Here is a 15,717-nt window from a genome sequence, read left to right as displayed (position 1 = left end):
TTTTTTGAATGAGATGCAGTTGATAATACTCTCAATTCTTTAGTAATGTTTACAGAGTAAATTACATGAGATTGCTTTATGCACTCATAGACTATATATCGTGAAACACAATATTCATGTTATCATTCAAATTTGTCACAATATTTTAGTCAATGTTGGATGTTCCTTAAACAGGGTAAGTCATGAGAAATTACTGCAAAAATTAAGCACTTTTTAAGCACCTTAGCCAAAATTTATGTTAGTGATTTAGACCATTTTATTTGCTTACCAAGCTAAGAGCTAAAGTATTCCAGAATGGATACCATCATAGAATTAACAAAACTGCCAAAAACTAATGACAAATAACATGTTCTAATTAAGTGTTTTAGATCAAATTTTTTAAATAGAAAGGAATAATAATGTTTAGAATTGTTCAGGCAATAAAAAAATTAGTTTAACAAAAGCTTTTTCAAGGCTTCTCATTTCAAAAATTTAATAAAAGCCCGCTTTTCAATCTATATACAAAAATAAAATCTTCAGCTTTAAAATATTAGATAAATGTGATTATATATTTTATGAGAAAATAAAAATGATTTCACAGTATGAAAACATTACTTATGAAAATGTTTTCATAAATGATGGAAATAAATTCACTAAGGTGTAAAATGAAAATAAAAAATGACAGTTAATGTATTTTTTAAAATTATTTTTTGAAGCTAGCGCGTGATAATAAAATTAAAAATTTAAAAAACACTCAACAAGTAAAGAATCTTATTTAGTGAACTGCTTTAAAGTTTTGAATTTTAAATTAAAGCAAAGAAAGTATTTTTAAAATCACAATGTTAACACTTTTAATATGATTCAATGATGAAGCAATGACATTATAAATTTCACTACTTTAAAAATTATCTTTACAAATTGTGTCAAAAATTAAATCCTCAAAAATTACTAAAATTTAAATAAAATTCATTCATTTAAATAAAATTCATATAATTGAAAAGTCATTTTCTTTACTTTTAAATGTCGTAAAAATAACTTTGGTGCAATAATAAACTTTGATCTTATGGTAGAAACACGTTAAAATTCTGCTTTTACTGTTTCTTTATTCTAATAAAAATTTTGAAAAATCTGTTCTTAGTAGACCTTAAATACCCAAGAAGTAACTTTCTACCAAATTTCATGTTCCTAACTTCAATGGTTTGTGCTATATGTTGGTCTGTCAATCAGGACAAACTTCCATATGTATAGAAAGATTTTTATGGGGAAAAAATGCCTGTAAGTGATGGAAAAAAAGAAAATGAAAAATCCTTATCAAAATTATAGAATATGAACTTTAAAGAATAAAGGTTTGATTTTCTTTCTTCTTAAAAATTTAATACTAGGTCTAGAAAAGTTTTATATAAACTAAAATTTGTCAGTATTTGATAATAAAACAAATAGAAATCTTTAAATGGAGAAAGACATATGCAAAAAACATGAAAGAAATTATGATAGGTGAAAACCTACGGCTTCGAGTTACAATTTCATCATACAAATTTTTTTTACAATTGACTAACATAATTACACACAGCAATTAATTAAATTCAGCATAGTAAAGTAAAATCCCTTTAAACAAATTTCTCCAGTGATTGCTCATAAAAGATATATTGACAAGGACAATGATTGAATGTGTAATGGACAAAAGAGGCTTCACAGTAAATCTATTTGGAGGAGCTCCTCCTATATTTGATATATATCCTTGGCACACCAAATTCATCCTGCCATATTCTTATTTTCCATTGTCTGGAAAATAAGAATACTGCTTACTTTTCTTTAACACATAAAAAGGTTAAATGTATATTTATCAGGGATAACAAAAACAAATGTTTCACCATTTTTTAATTTCGATGAAGTTTGTACATTTTTCAATTTGCAAGAAGTACGACATAGTATATATACCTTTCAGGATAGCCTTCCCAATATTTCAATAAACAACAATGCACATTGTTGAAGATGAAATGGGAAAAAGCTATTGAGTGTTATCTTAATACATATGCGTAACACCACCCCTAAAAGTCTTCCTTGCATATCCAGAAAATTAAGCACTTTTTTTAAGGACCTTTTTCAAAATTAAACACTTTTAAAGTGCTCAAAAATAGCTTTCATGATGCTACATACCCTGTTAAACAGATGTTCACTCACAAGAAAGAATGAATATAATTTAAAACTATCAACAGATTTGTAAATTTATTCTCTTTAAATAAAGGATGGAAAAAAAAAAAAAAAACTCAACCAATCTCATTTTACTGACAATGAAATTCTTAAAATCAAGTGAAGATGATTATCATCTACATACTCTATACAAATCTATGCATTCTATGAAAACAGCATCAAACTCATCTTCTGATACAAGACTATATTATATATATATATATATATTATATATATATATATATATATATATATATATATATATATATATATATATATATATATATATATATATATAATGATATTTTAAACTCGTAATTTTAATTTAATTAATTTCCAAGCTTTTATCTTAATTTAGCCTACAGTAAGTTCGTTCTCTTATTTCGTGATCAAATTCCACTTTCTCTACTTAATTAATTCAAGAGAAGCTTTATAAAATTGCTTAGTCAGCTAAACGCCGATATTTTCACACGCTCGGTGTGAAGGGGTAAAAATGTCCAGTAAGCACATTCTTTCTTAAAAGATCCCTGTGTTTCCCTTACATGTGACTGACATGCGTCAGAAATCCCTATCAGAATCTTATTAATATATTAGCACTGTAAAGAAATATTTTCCCTATCGAAATCTAAGGTTATATAAGGTGAGGGATAATTTATTTCAGCCCTTCTTCCCCACTTCGGCTTTTGTCTGCGCTGCGGCAGACGTCTTGTCCGCGTCTCTGCTTGTAAATAATTATGCTTTCCCGATGGATATTAAAAAGAATTTTAAAATGTTAAAAGGTCTCTTCACTGCTGGTCACAACTGCATCCTGCTTCACAACAAATAATGTTTATATAATCGTATGTATGTTCCATTTTCACCCTAACTAATCAATTTTCTTGGATATTGCTTTTGCTGAATGTAATTCTATCCATAAATTGTGCGTTCTTACACATGCACTCACTTTATCAATTACAAAGCACGATGCATTATTAAAAAATTAAGCTGGTATTTGCTATTTACTCAAGAAACAATTTCACCTGAGAATTTTTCTTTCTAACCTTTAAAAAACACAATCATTTTACAAATTTATGAATATAAAGATACAGAAAAAGACAAAACATCACTTCAATAAATCTGAAATAACGGATTAATACATTCTACAATACATGCAAAACCAGCAAAAATGTCTCCCAAGACTTTTTCCCATTGTCTCCAATAAATGTCTTATGGCTGCTTTTCCTCCCACATACAAGAAAAATTGGATAAGGCTGTTAAAGAAACAAGTAAACAGATTTTTATTTTCAGAGTCCCATACATCAGCCTTTCATGCTTCACAATACAGTAAAGGAAATCACATATGTATTTTGGAAGATTCCAAATAAAACTGAAATTTGTAACAGAGCTATAATTTCTGTAATGATATAACTTTAAAAAATTTCATTTATCCAAGTTCTTGCATTTTTTAATTATCACATTTAGAGGCATATGAATGTGCAGACTGACAGATAAAAGACTTGGTTCAAAATCTGATATGGATTTATACTCAAAATGATAAAACTAAATACCAAATTTTAGCAATACAGTTCTTTACGATTTGAAGTTGCATTTACATGCACTTCGAGAAAGAGAAAAACTTCCTATAGATGGATTTAAATCAAAATTAGAAAAAATTCTGCAAACTCAGTGTAAAGACAAAATACAAAATTGTGTCCATCTAGCTCAAAGCCCTTTTGATTTATCATGTTTACAGACAGAAAAAATTCCAAAGATGTTTTTTTGGGGGGAATTCTGTATCATGAAGATAGGGCTAAATCTCAAGTTTGAGTTTTGATGATTACAATTCTTTCTGCTTGATTAATTTGTATTCAAGAAAGTTACAAAAAATTTGACATCAATATATTTTTGATATCTTAGGTAAGAATAACAAATGACTCGCAAGCACCATGACCATTCTACTCTACTTTTATTTTGTGTTGTTTTTTTTTCTCCAGAAAAATTTCATTCACTAAAAATATTTAAGTAATTTTACTATAGATGATTTACTAAATAATGTTAAAATATAACAAACAAATGATCAACAAAAATAGGAGAGAAAAGCACACAACGAGCTGAAGTCACTTAAAAACTAATTCTCATGTTTTACCTGAATGCCTAAAACCCTAAAAAAATGATTTTTTCTCCCTATCTAAAGAAGCAAAAGGAGGTGAAAGTAGAGATAAATAAATGAAATATATCCCCCCCCCAAATTACTAGTATTTTCCTAATATCAGATAAAAAATAAAATAAAAACTTTTCCCCACAGATTTCTGGATTCACTGAGACCCATTGAGAGATGAAAGATTAGACATCCTACAGAAAATACAGTTATATAATCGGGCACATTTTTCATGATTCTGTGATGATTTTTTTTTTTTTCCAGAAAGAAAAAATAAGCACTAGGGAGGGGAAAAAAAAAAGAAGAAAAAAAAAACATTTTTAAAGTCCTTATATAAGCAGTGTTAAGAACTTTCAATAACATGACACAAATGGAGATGCCTCAAATTACTCAACATTGTATTCATAATTATAGTCCACGATAAGTTAACTTTATAGTAATCAATGTCAATAAATTAGAAAAATAACAGGAAGAAATATATTTACTAAAAAAATTAGAAAGCTAAGATATTTTTTATATTATATAGACAAAATAAGTAAGAAAGACCCTTATGATAGTTATAATAAAACATATAAAAAAATAATTATATACTGATAAAAACTCAGCTGCTTAAAACCATCTTTTGTCATTTTGCTTTAAGAGAATGATTTGGCTTAACAGCAAATCAATACTACCAGAGGTCTTGAAAACCAAGATAACATCTGTGTAAAACAAAAGCAACTACACTAAAGCACAAGATACTGATAGGCAGTTCAAAGTGATTTTTTCCCAGAATGCACCAAGATAAATTTTTATTCAGGAAATCTCAGAAGACAAAATCTATGAAAATAAAATTTTAATTAAAACATTTTTTATTATAAAGGATATATGTTATTGATATTTAAACCATAAACTGTATTCTGTTTAACCATACAAATTAGAGCAAAATACATTTAGATTATTCCTCAACTAATTAAATGGGTGCAATGAAAGCTCTGTAGCTATATTGCAGAGTCAAGTTAATTTTAGAATAGAGACCCTTTCTACAATGCTACTATGTTTCTTTACAAATTATATTCAGCTCAACCTCAGTTTCTGATAATCATTATCTTTTAATTCTCTGTACTCAATATTATTTAGTCACTTTATATTACTTACGATAGATTCTTGAAATTATATTTGTTACATTCCAGAGCTAAACTATAGGTTGCATCATAGATAGATATGCTAAAACTTTCAGTTCTTTAAAAATCAGTATTAATAAGCAAGAGATGTAAAGAAAATTATAATTAAAAAGATCAATGAAAATCTAACAAATAACTAAAAATTAAAAGCTTGTTTCATTTACTATTTTTATTTTTTAATTCTCAAGCTATTACAAAATATTAAATAAAGATAATTATAAAATTCCATTTTTCCCAAGAAGGAAAACAATTAAAAAGAGTCACAAAATGCTTTATCTAATTTTATCATGATTCCAGGTCAGAAAACAAGTTAAGGATATAATTTTTATAAAAAAAAATAAGAATTTACATTTTAGAGACTTTAATGAGCTGCTCAAAATAAAGATTAAAAAAATTTTCTTATTGAAAACAAAAGTACCAACAAATCTCAATGAAAGTAATGCTGTGAACTTTTAAAAATTTAATATTTTTCACCTCAACCTTATTTGATATTGCAATCCCTTATTTTGGAAACTAATTAATGGGCTTTTTTCCAAACTTTTACCAATATAATATAAGCACCAAATTTAACCTTTATTCAAAAAACAGATGTGACAGTTGGTGCTAAATTAGAAATTCACAAGCTCATTAATACACAAGCACATGAATTATTCATCAGTAAAACCCATTTAAAAAAACATATTGGAAAATATTTCATTACTTTATTTATGTATAAGCATTTTAGAATTAATATAATGCAAAAAAAAAAAAAAATTACACCATAAAAACCAAAAGCTCTTGCAGTTGTGGAAATCAAGAAAAATCAATATTTAAAAGTTGAGATACAGAAAAACAATTCAAGGAGGGTTTTTAAAAATTACAACATTTTAGATGGCAGTTTTTAGCTTAGCATCAAATAGACCATTTAAAAAACACTTAGAACATATATGCAATATTCAAAAAATTGTTTCCAGGTAGTATTCTTTAAAAAAGAATTATTTCACATAAATATTAGAAAAGCATAATTACAAGTACTGTCAATTCTCAGATATGTAAATCATCTGTGCTTTTGTGCATACTTCAGGAGACGTGTTTCACTAAAATCAGAACAATAAAAGATAAAGAATTTTTTACATTTATCAACAAGGTTAAGTCAGATTATTCATAATATCAAGAAAATACAGAATCTGCCACTAAAAGGGCAGAAGCGAAGGTTAAGGTTTAACAAAGAATTATAGAAATCCATTCGTCTTCCTAGACATCATCCATATGCAAACTAAATTATGCAAAAGTGTTAATCCCAGAATCTTGAAATGAACAGCATATTCTATGAAAATATAATGGCCAAAAAGTGCAATAAGCTAGCTTACACAATTTTATACACAGAATAATTCTAGAAAAAATGGATATCATGCTTGAACAAGAAAAATTACCATACCTAGAACATGTGTTGTTGGGGCTCAATTCTAGTTCAAATTCTTCAAGTAAAACTAAACAAAGATCGAGTCAAACCTAAAATCAGTTTACTTGTACCTAATGTAGGAGTCGGTTTTTAATATTTAACATATTATGATACAATGTCAATGTACACAAAAGAGAAATTTGTATTTAAAAAGAATTATTTGTCAAACATATTTCAAAAGATTCTATATAGAATGAGTCCATATAAGACTTTTTTCCAGCATTCATTTGTTATATACCTACAAAGCCATAACTAAAAAGCCATTTAGTCCAAGTCATTTTACAAAGTCTTGACTTAACAAATATCAGCCAGTATTTGCCAATTTTATAAAGATTACGGGGTAAAAGGTAAAGAACAAGTTCCTATCAGAGTTCCAGAGGCACTAAGTGCCAAGATGTATCTCCAAATTTAAATTGATGTTTATGTCAAGGAGGGATATTCACTCATTAAAGCATAAAATTTTGAGTAGTTGAATGTTTTAACATAAGAATCAACGATTTCAAGAAATTATTTGTGTGGTATGGAATTTAAGAAGATTCTATACCATAAACCTTGTTAGTACCAATTAAGTAAGAGAAATGGGCCAGAGTAAAAAGTTTCAGAATTAGTCACAATTATGAATTGTAGAATTCTAAGCAAAATACAAACTAGCAACTTGAAAGACTATCTAAATGAACATAATTTTGATTAAAAACTGGATTAAAATTTGCATCAATTGTGTTTAGAAACTGGTACGTTTCGACAACAGGAAACTTATTACATATAATAAAATTACATATAATAAATATAATTCCAAGTCTTATACTAGTGGTCATAATCGCCAATAAACTGGTAAGGATAACAATTAGTTGTGAATTTAAGGTAACTATTTAGAAAGTTTCCTCATATGGTTCAAAACAGGTTCAATTTTGAGATCATTGTGTACAATTTTCTGAAGCAATAGCAAGAAACATCTAGAGTTTACATTAATTCACTATTTTGGAAGACTTGCAATTTCCTAAAATTTTTAAGGGATGTTGTTCCTCAAACTGAAAGCCATACAGCATAGTAGGTCTGAAAATCTATTAGTCAGGCAGAAGCTTTAATGCCAACTTACTCTTGCACACTAGAAATTTGGACTATCTATCCAACAAGATTACCTCTTTCTTGCTATCTTTTAACCATAGTCAAGAAAAGGTCATCTAATTAGATGGTTAATTATAATATTACATAGTAGCTATGATGCACATGAGCATCATATGGCAGTCGCCTGTTACCCTTTGTTTTCGGAGCCTCGTCGAGGGTGTGTTTAATATCAGTAACAAATGATAATTTTTTATCAAGAATTAAATCTAAGTATTTGTACTTGGATAATACAAAGGGAACAGGTTGGCCAAATATTGCAAGAGAAATTATAGGAGACTTTTATTGAATAAGAGACAGACAATTCAATAGGTAAACTTTAATCTCCCAATCGATGAATTGAAGCTTTAGAAAAAACATTTTAAAATATCTAAATGAGGTTTTGTGGATGTTTATGTTTGGTAAAATTGCATTATAATCAGCAAAAATTACTGAATGCTAGTCCAGAGCTTCAGGGATATCAGTAACATCGATATTAAACAAAGTTGGAGAAAAAAAAGAGACTTCCTTGAATACATTGCTGTAATAAAGATATTCTACAACACAGGTATTCTCTATAAAACAAAAATAAATCTAAAAAGTGCCATACCGTGATACAAAATTTATTCAAACTAACAAAAGAATTCTAAAACAGTTTTTCGATATTATATAAAATAAAAAAAATTTCCAAATACAATAACTTTAGGTCTGTAGCACAAATCACATTTGTAAGACTTCAAAAGAACAGGTACAGTTAATATTTTTTATGATATCGAGGAGCGAATACATTTAATTTCATAATAATAAAGCATCATTTCAAATAAAAAATTTAACTTAAGTATACAAATATTACATTACACACCAATCTTACCATAATCGAGGGCAAGGAATTAATTTTTAAACTTTCATTTGATGAACGCGTTGAATAATTTCACAAGATAAAACATTCACACGCAAATTAAACACATTATATCAATATATAGTATCACTGCCAAGAAACTCACCTTCACGGAATCCACAGGATACATCAGACAATGTTCCATTATTCCAGCGAATGATCCTGCAACCATGTGAGTCGCTGTGGAATTTGTCGGTAAAGTTTCATAATCGTCAAAGTCCATGTCTGCTTACTGTTTAATTTCAAGGTGTCAAAATAAAAATTCAAAAAACATTATAAATTAATGAACATAAGCATGCCTTGAGTTTCACGACAAGAATCGGTATGACTTCCATCTCTAAGAGCAGATAAAAAAAGGGACACTTCACAGTGAAGGCGGCGCAATTGCTCCACGATATTCCAATTGATTAAAAATTACGCAATGCATTTTCAAGCAGTTATGGTTACAAACAAAAAAGTCTTGAATAGAAACAGCACATGGACCAGTTGCAGTAGCTTGAATTCGAGATTATGCCATATCTTTTCAAATAAAAAATATTTCTTATTTTTATTTCTAAATATCTACTACAAACAACAATTATTTCAACCACACTTTTAATTTTTTAAAGTCTAATAAAGTGTATGTAAAGTATTTTAAATTTATTAAATGCAAAGAAAAAAAATCGTCATTTCTTTTTTATCTTTGACATCTCTGTTATTCTATCTTTGTCATTATCCCATTGGGTCGTATGATCTTCCTGAAGTAGGCGTGAATTCTATTACGCCCAATAGCACTACTACTGATAGCAAGACCAGAATACTTACGTCACAGAAATTCATGATGCGCGCCAAGAGTGACACAAGTGGGTATAAATTAAAGAACCGATAGAAAAGTTTCTCTCTCAACAAGCTTACTGATAAGAAATTTGCTCTTCCTTTCCCACGCCATTTTTTTAACTAGTGATCAGTCTCGTGTTAGAAGAGATAGCGAAACGTGTTTTGTTGTTTAGAAAAAAATCCTTTAAGCTTTCTATAAACAAGAAATAGAAGTGCATAATCCATGAATTTTGGATTAACAAATACTTTTGTTATTGTTATTTTTTAAATGTTTGTTCCAAATAACTGTTATTACAATCACAATTTAATTACAAATTGTTAATTAAATTTATTAATTGTAATTAATATTTAATTTATTAATTTAAGTAAAGTATGATTGTCTTAATTCATCTATTAATACCTAATTTTTAATTTTACTTCTATTCAAAACCACTGATTTAATTTATTTACTTAAATAAAGTATTTTCTTTAAAAAAATGAAATAAAAAATGTTATTTATTTAAAGATTTCATTTTAGCTTTATATTCTGTCAATAGATGGCGCCTATAAAGAACGCTAATGGAAAGTTGTTTCACATACAACAGGAAATTCGGAAAACCACAAGTTAGGGGATAGGGGGCGAAACCGCTCCAGACTGAAGGCGCGCACGGGGCTCTTTGTGAAATGAGAAACTCTGTTTGTGACCAGTAAGTCCCGCAGCAACAATGGCCTTTGAAAAATTAAAATCTGTAATAGATTTTTTTTTTTTCTTTCTCAAATGTGGTAATTTTTCGGTAAATAAATTCGGTTTAGGATTTAGTTTGAAAGTACATATTGCTAATACGAGAAAAAAGCTAAATGGTTACTCAATAAGATAAGATAATCAAATTAATAAGAAACTCATTCTCCTCACTGTGGTAGTTGACCACCCGAAAATGGGAAAACCCGGGGTGTGAAAAATGCCAGCTTCTTTTTCGAACTCTCTCTCGCTTTGAAGCTGATATTTTTTGAAGTAATCTTTTGTCGAAAGAGGTAAATTTTACAGAAGCCATACTCGGAATAATTAACTACACTGAGGATTAAAGAGTTGTAAAAACATTTTAATAGGATAATTCTTTAATAATGCTAAGGAACATTTACGCCAAATTTTATTTGAATTCTCCAAGGTTTACAGGTTTTTTAAACCTTGATATAAGGTTTAAAGAATTAAACATTCAGTTTTGTATATACAGATTACTACATTATAAAAATATATGATTTAATGTAAACAATGTTAATTTTTTTCAAAATGAAACACTTCAAAATGTTGGTTATATAGATTTTGTAGATCTTTCCATTCTAAATACACTAACTTAAAAAATGATTTCATTAAACGTTATAAACGTATTTGCAATTTCAGTAAATCCTGTATGTATGTTTATTGTTTTATTTTTAATCATAAATTGCATAAGTAATTTCAATTTGGATATCCTCAAATGAAAACAATTAATAAAAGAGAAAATCGTCACATTTAATTTTTTAATTTCATATTTCTTTTATTTTTTAAAAATTAACAACTTATGCTAGAAAGTTTTAAAATCCAAAATATCGGGATAATAGTAATAATACGTATATGTGTATATGTCAGGTAGTTTTCTTAAATTCGATTTTATGCTCATGATTTAAAACATTTGGATACGCATTTATTCTCAAAATTTCAAAAGTAACGGCTCAGAATAATTTTCGAAACTAAGATGTTTAAAAGAATATCAGTAGTACATCAATGATACCGTCCGCTGATAACAAACACTCCCTTCTCATTATCTCATAGCTTGATGTCTGAGGGAAAGAAAAAAACCGCAACCTCAAAATCTCGGACCCGATACTTTTAAAGGGGTTATTTTGTTTTCGAGAAATCTTGGGTCCGTTATTATGGAAGGACGAAAGTTCGTAAACATGTATCGAGTTTAACTCTGGGGCTGGAGAGGGGCTAAAATCTACTTGCGATTTTTGCCTGTTTGTATATGCAAGATTTTTAACGATCTCTCTCTTTTTATTACGATTATAGGCTTGATATATCTTAGCTGGATTTGGTTTTTTGCGCAGTATAGAAATAACAAACACACAAAAATAATGTAAAAAAGAGAAATAATAGTTTTTCTCTCTTTCATTTAGAAAACCTCTTTACAGAATACTAAATTAATAGTATTTCTTACAGTGCGCTATGATGACTAAAAAACAAGAATGTCACTTCTTTATCGAGTATTTTCTACTAGCATCGGGAACAGCAAAAAAATCCATCCAACAGAGTTTGATGTCATTCTGTACAATAGAATATATCTGTAACCCTCATAAAACACTACTTTTGAATCATGTCTTTACATTACCCTTTCTACAATGATGTAACCATTTAATAATACCTCTCCCCTCTACTAACCAGGTTTTAGAAAAGGGTATCGGAACATTTGCGTTCGGTAAATCATTCCCTACCCCTGTTGCATCGTAAATTTACTGGGATTTGGACCTTTGGCAAGAAAACTTGGCGTGGGTGACGGTTTTTAGTTTTCCATAGCTGCATTTCCGGTCGGGCTAATTGTTAATAATGGAATGGCGATAATTTTTATAAAAATTTTATTTGATCTTTCATTTATGAGATCTTGTACATACATTTATCTTATTCATATATCTTGCAATAAATGATAATTAATTCTATTATTAATAGAAAAGTAAGACTGTTTTTATCAGAAAAATAAATAGCGGAATTAAATGCATTTAAAAAGAAGTAAGATATAAGAGAATCTATAGCTGTTTTATTTACTAATATTTGAACAATCTCATATTTCTGAATGAATTTTCTTCAAAATCGCTATTATCTTTACTCATAAAAGGGAAAAAATGTATGTGTATGTATATATATTACAATAGTTCACTTAAAAATTTTATGTTTTTTAATCTCAATAGTACTCATGTTTTATGTCATTAAGTAAAATTGTCTTAACATTTATTGAAATTAGATTCGTAATGGAAAAGAAATTTAAGTAAAAAAAATGTACATAAGTGGATTAATTTGAACATAGAATTCTGCCAATTATCTGCCAGTTTTATATTATAGATTTCAAGAATTCTTTTGCCTTTTTCTTTCAATACATAAGTTTGGAAAAACCTACTTTTGTTTATTTCAACTCCCTTTTTTGTTAAATATTCTTTTAAAAAATATTTTAAATCATGTAAATTCTATTTACAAAATCAATTCTGCTTTTATGCAAAGAAATGTCTTATATCTGATAAATAATTATGTTTTACAAAAAAAGATAAAGAAAATAGATGCCTAAAGAGAACATTTTCACATACGAAATTTGAATACTATATCTTGGATAGAATAGGATATCTAATACACAGGGAATTGAATTTTTAGGCTACGACAAGACATAAGTTTTGACTTCAAATTCAGGTTTTAGTGATACAACTATATCAATTAACAACAACAACAAAAAATCTAATGTAATTGGCCAGTAAATAGAATGATAAGTGCGTTCCACATCATTTTATAGATTTTGTTTCCTTCGTAATTATATTTATCGGTTAAGAAAAAAAATTAGTTTGATATTGCTTATTTTAATAGGAGTATTTTCAAAATAGTAGAAATAAGGGAAGTTTGTCATATTTGAATCACCAAAATAGTTTTTAATAAAATCTGACAGAAAAATAATTTCAATAAAGGAAAAACAGTAAATTTTTTGTAGTTTATTTACTTCTAAAAATGTAATAAACACTCTGAGAAATACGCTTTAATGTAGAAAAAAATATAGCCTATTAAAATCGTTTCATCGGATCAATTAAAGAAAATGATTCCACAAATTACATCACTAATTTTTTTAAGCTCAATAATGGAAAATAGGTTTTGATTTTCAAGCTCATATCAGCATATAAAATCTGAACTCAAGTTTGATATTTTATGAACGATATCATTTCCTTTTTTTTCGTTTGTTCCTCAAGATATAAAAGAATACAGCCTTAATTTTTCTATTGATTGGTGGCTTTTTATATTAATTATTATCTTTTTGCTTTAGACTTTTCCAATTTCAATTAATGATAATGTTTATAACTGCTTTCTGAGAGCTACGATAGACCTCTTCAAATTCAGGTAATAATTTTAATTCCAATTTAAGCCCTTTTTGGAGGACCTCCCCCCCCCAAAAAAAAAGAATAACCTAACCTTATCTTTAAAGTATTTGAATAAAATTATACTATAATATGTACTAAACTGTGGTCAATAAAATTTACTCTCAAAGGATATAACATGCTTAATTTCAAGCGGTTGAAATTCTATCTTTACTTTGATAAAACATAACATTTATTAACTTTCATTACATTTAAAAAAAATAGAATGATATTCTATTAATTAAAGTGCTTAAAAATTGGTTCCAAATTAACACCTTCAACACCTATGCAGAATTACATTAACTTAATAATGCTTGAGCATATGTGATTGAGTTCATGTGACATGAGGACTGGCTTTTTGAGTTAGTCAGCAAAGATTTATCAAATATCTATTCATAAAGTTAATTCATTTCTTAGTTCAGATATAGTGCCAATAAAAATTAACTGAATCTATCGTTACCATACAATATACTTTTGTAGAAAATGAGACCAACTCAAGGACTTCTAAAAACGGCAGTTGTAACATATGAACAGAAAACTGCGAGTGACGATGAATTTCTTGCACGAAAAATTGTCTTCACTTTTCCAAACGTGAAACTTTTTCAAATTAATGTTTCTATCTAGATTAAAGCAACATTCGTCTCTCCAAATAATATCTTTCAGAAAAAAAAAGTTTTGATTTTGCATTGCAACAAAAACAATGCTTTTCTTGCTGAGTATTCCAGTAAGTCTCTGAGATGGTTTAAATGTTCAGTTCCACAAGTTTCTCTTCCCTTCTTTATAAAGACGATAGTGCAACTGCCGAAGAGTGAAAATGAACAACGTTATTATTATCAAATTTTTTTAAAGCCCTAATGACTTGATGATGTACTAATTGCATTCCGAAATAAACGCTTTCTTCCACATTTGTGGCCAGTCCTTCGAAATTTAAAACTAAGCATATACCTACAAATGTTCTAGATAGAAATGTGAAATTTTGTATAGATGAAAATAAGAATCAATATATACTAATTCACTCTTGAAATTATGATAGATATAAAAAAATTTAATTTTTGCTATTTTTGTACAATTGCCTATCTTATTTAACGAAATTTTGTAATTCGAAGTATGTTTAGATGCAATATTTAAAAAAAAAAGTGACTTTAGAAACCATGCTTACATAGTTGTGAAATTAGTTTTTATCTTAAGGCCTAATATTTAAATATTTACCATTGTAATTTCAATTTTGATTACGATAAAGGTCCAATCTATATAAATCTATACTTTTGGCAAGAAATTCAGGGGCGAAAAAAACAAAAGAACGAATAAAATATAAAGTAATATATTTTATTTTTAGCTTTCTTTCGTGCATAGATTTAAGACAAATTGAAAATTAGTAATATATCATTGGCAGCGCTTTTAAGAAAATAGGCAGAAATTTGCTACTACATTACTTGCGAATAAAATTTAAGCTCATGATACTGTATTTGAGAATTAAGCGTTTTAATGCAGCACGTTTAGATGTTGCATTTAAATTAATTATCAACATTTTCTTATTGAAAATATTTTTTTTTCTCCTGAGAATTAACCAGCAGCTGTTTTTAAAATTATTAATATGATTCCTATCATTTATTTTAGCCAGCCAAAAACCTTATTTTTGGCTTTATAAAAAAAACCTTATTTGAGCAGCTTTAACGTAAAAAATACATTAGCTCATTTCAAGTACCAGTTTGTGGAATGTATATACATAAAAGCATACATACATATAGAAAGAATTAAACATTATTGATATCCATTTAAATTTGAATTTAAAGCTCTTTCTATGTATTTTTTTTTTTCATTTTGTTAAATAAAGTTAAAACGTAAGAGATATAAAGATTAAATCCTCATAAAA

General features: G+C 27.7%; 1 protein-coding gene across 2 annotated transcripts in view; it reads right to left on the bottom strand.

Annotated features, from left to right (window-relative positions):
* LOC129960073 (mitoferrin-1-like) overlaps nucleotides 1-9,308 on the bottom strand; it is a 30,756-nt gene extending 21,448 nt beyond the window's left edge. The window contains exon 1 of one of the 2 annotated variants that reach the window (XR_008783516.1): nucleotides 9,016-9,308. Coding sequence is in view for 1 of the 2 variants with exons in the window: in XM_056073156.1 (XP_055929131.1) it covers nucleotides 9,016-9,132 (117 nt within the window). In the remaining variant the exon portion in view is untranslated. The remainder of the gene's footprint in view (nucleotides 1-9,015) is intronic. The other variant, XM_056073156.1, reaches the window with a different exon arrangement.
* Between the last annotated feature and the right edge of the window lie 6,409 nt (nucleotides 9,309-15,717).

Source organism: Argiope bruennichi, chromosome X2, assembly GCF_947563725.1.
Source record: "Argiope bruennichi chromosome X2, qqArgBrue1.1, whole genome shotgun sequence".
Taxonomy (NCBI): Eukaryota; Metazoa; Arthropoda; class Arachnida; order Araneae; family Araneidae; genus Argiope; species Argiope bruennichi.
This window is presented reverse-complemented; position numbering and strand designations above follow the sequence as displayed.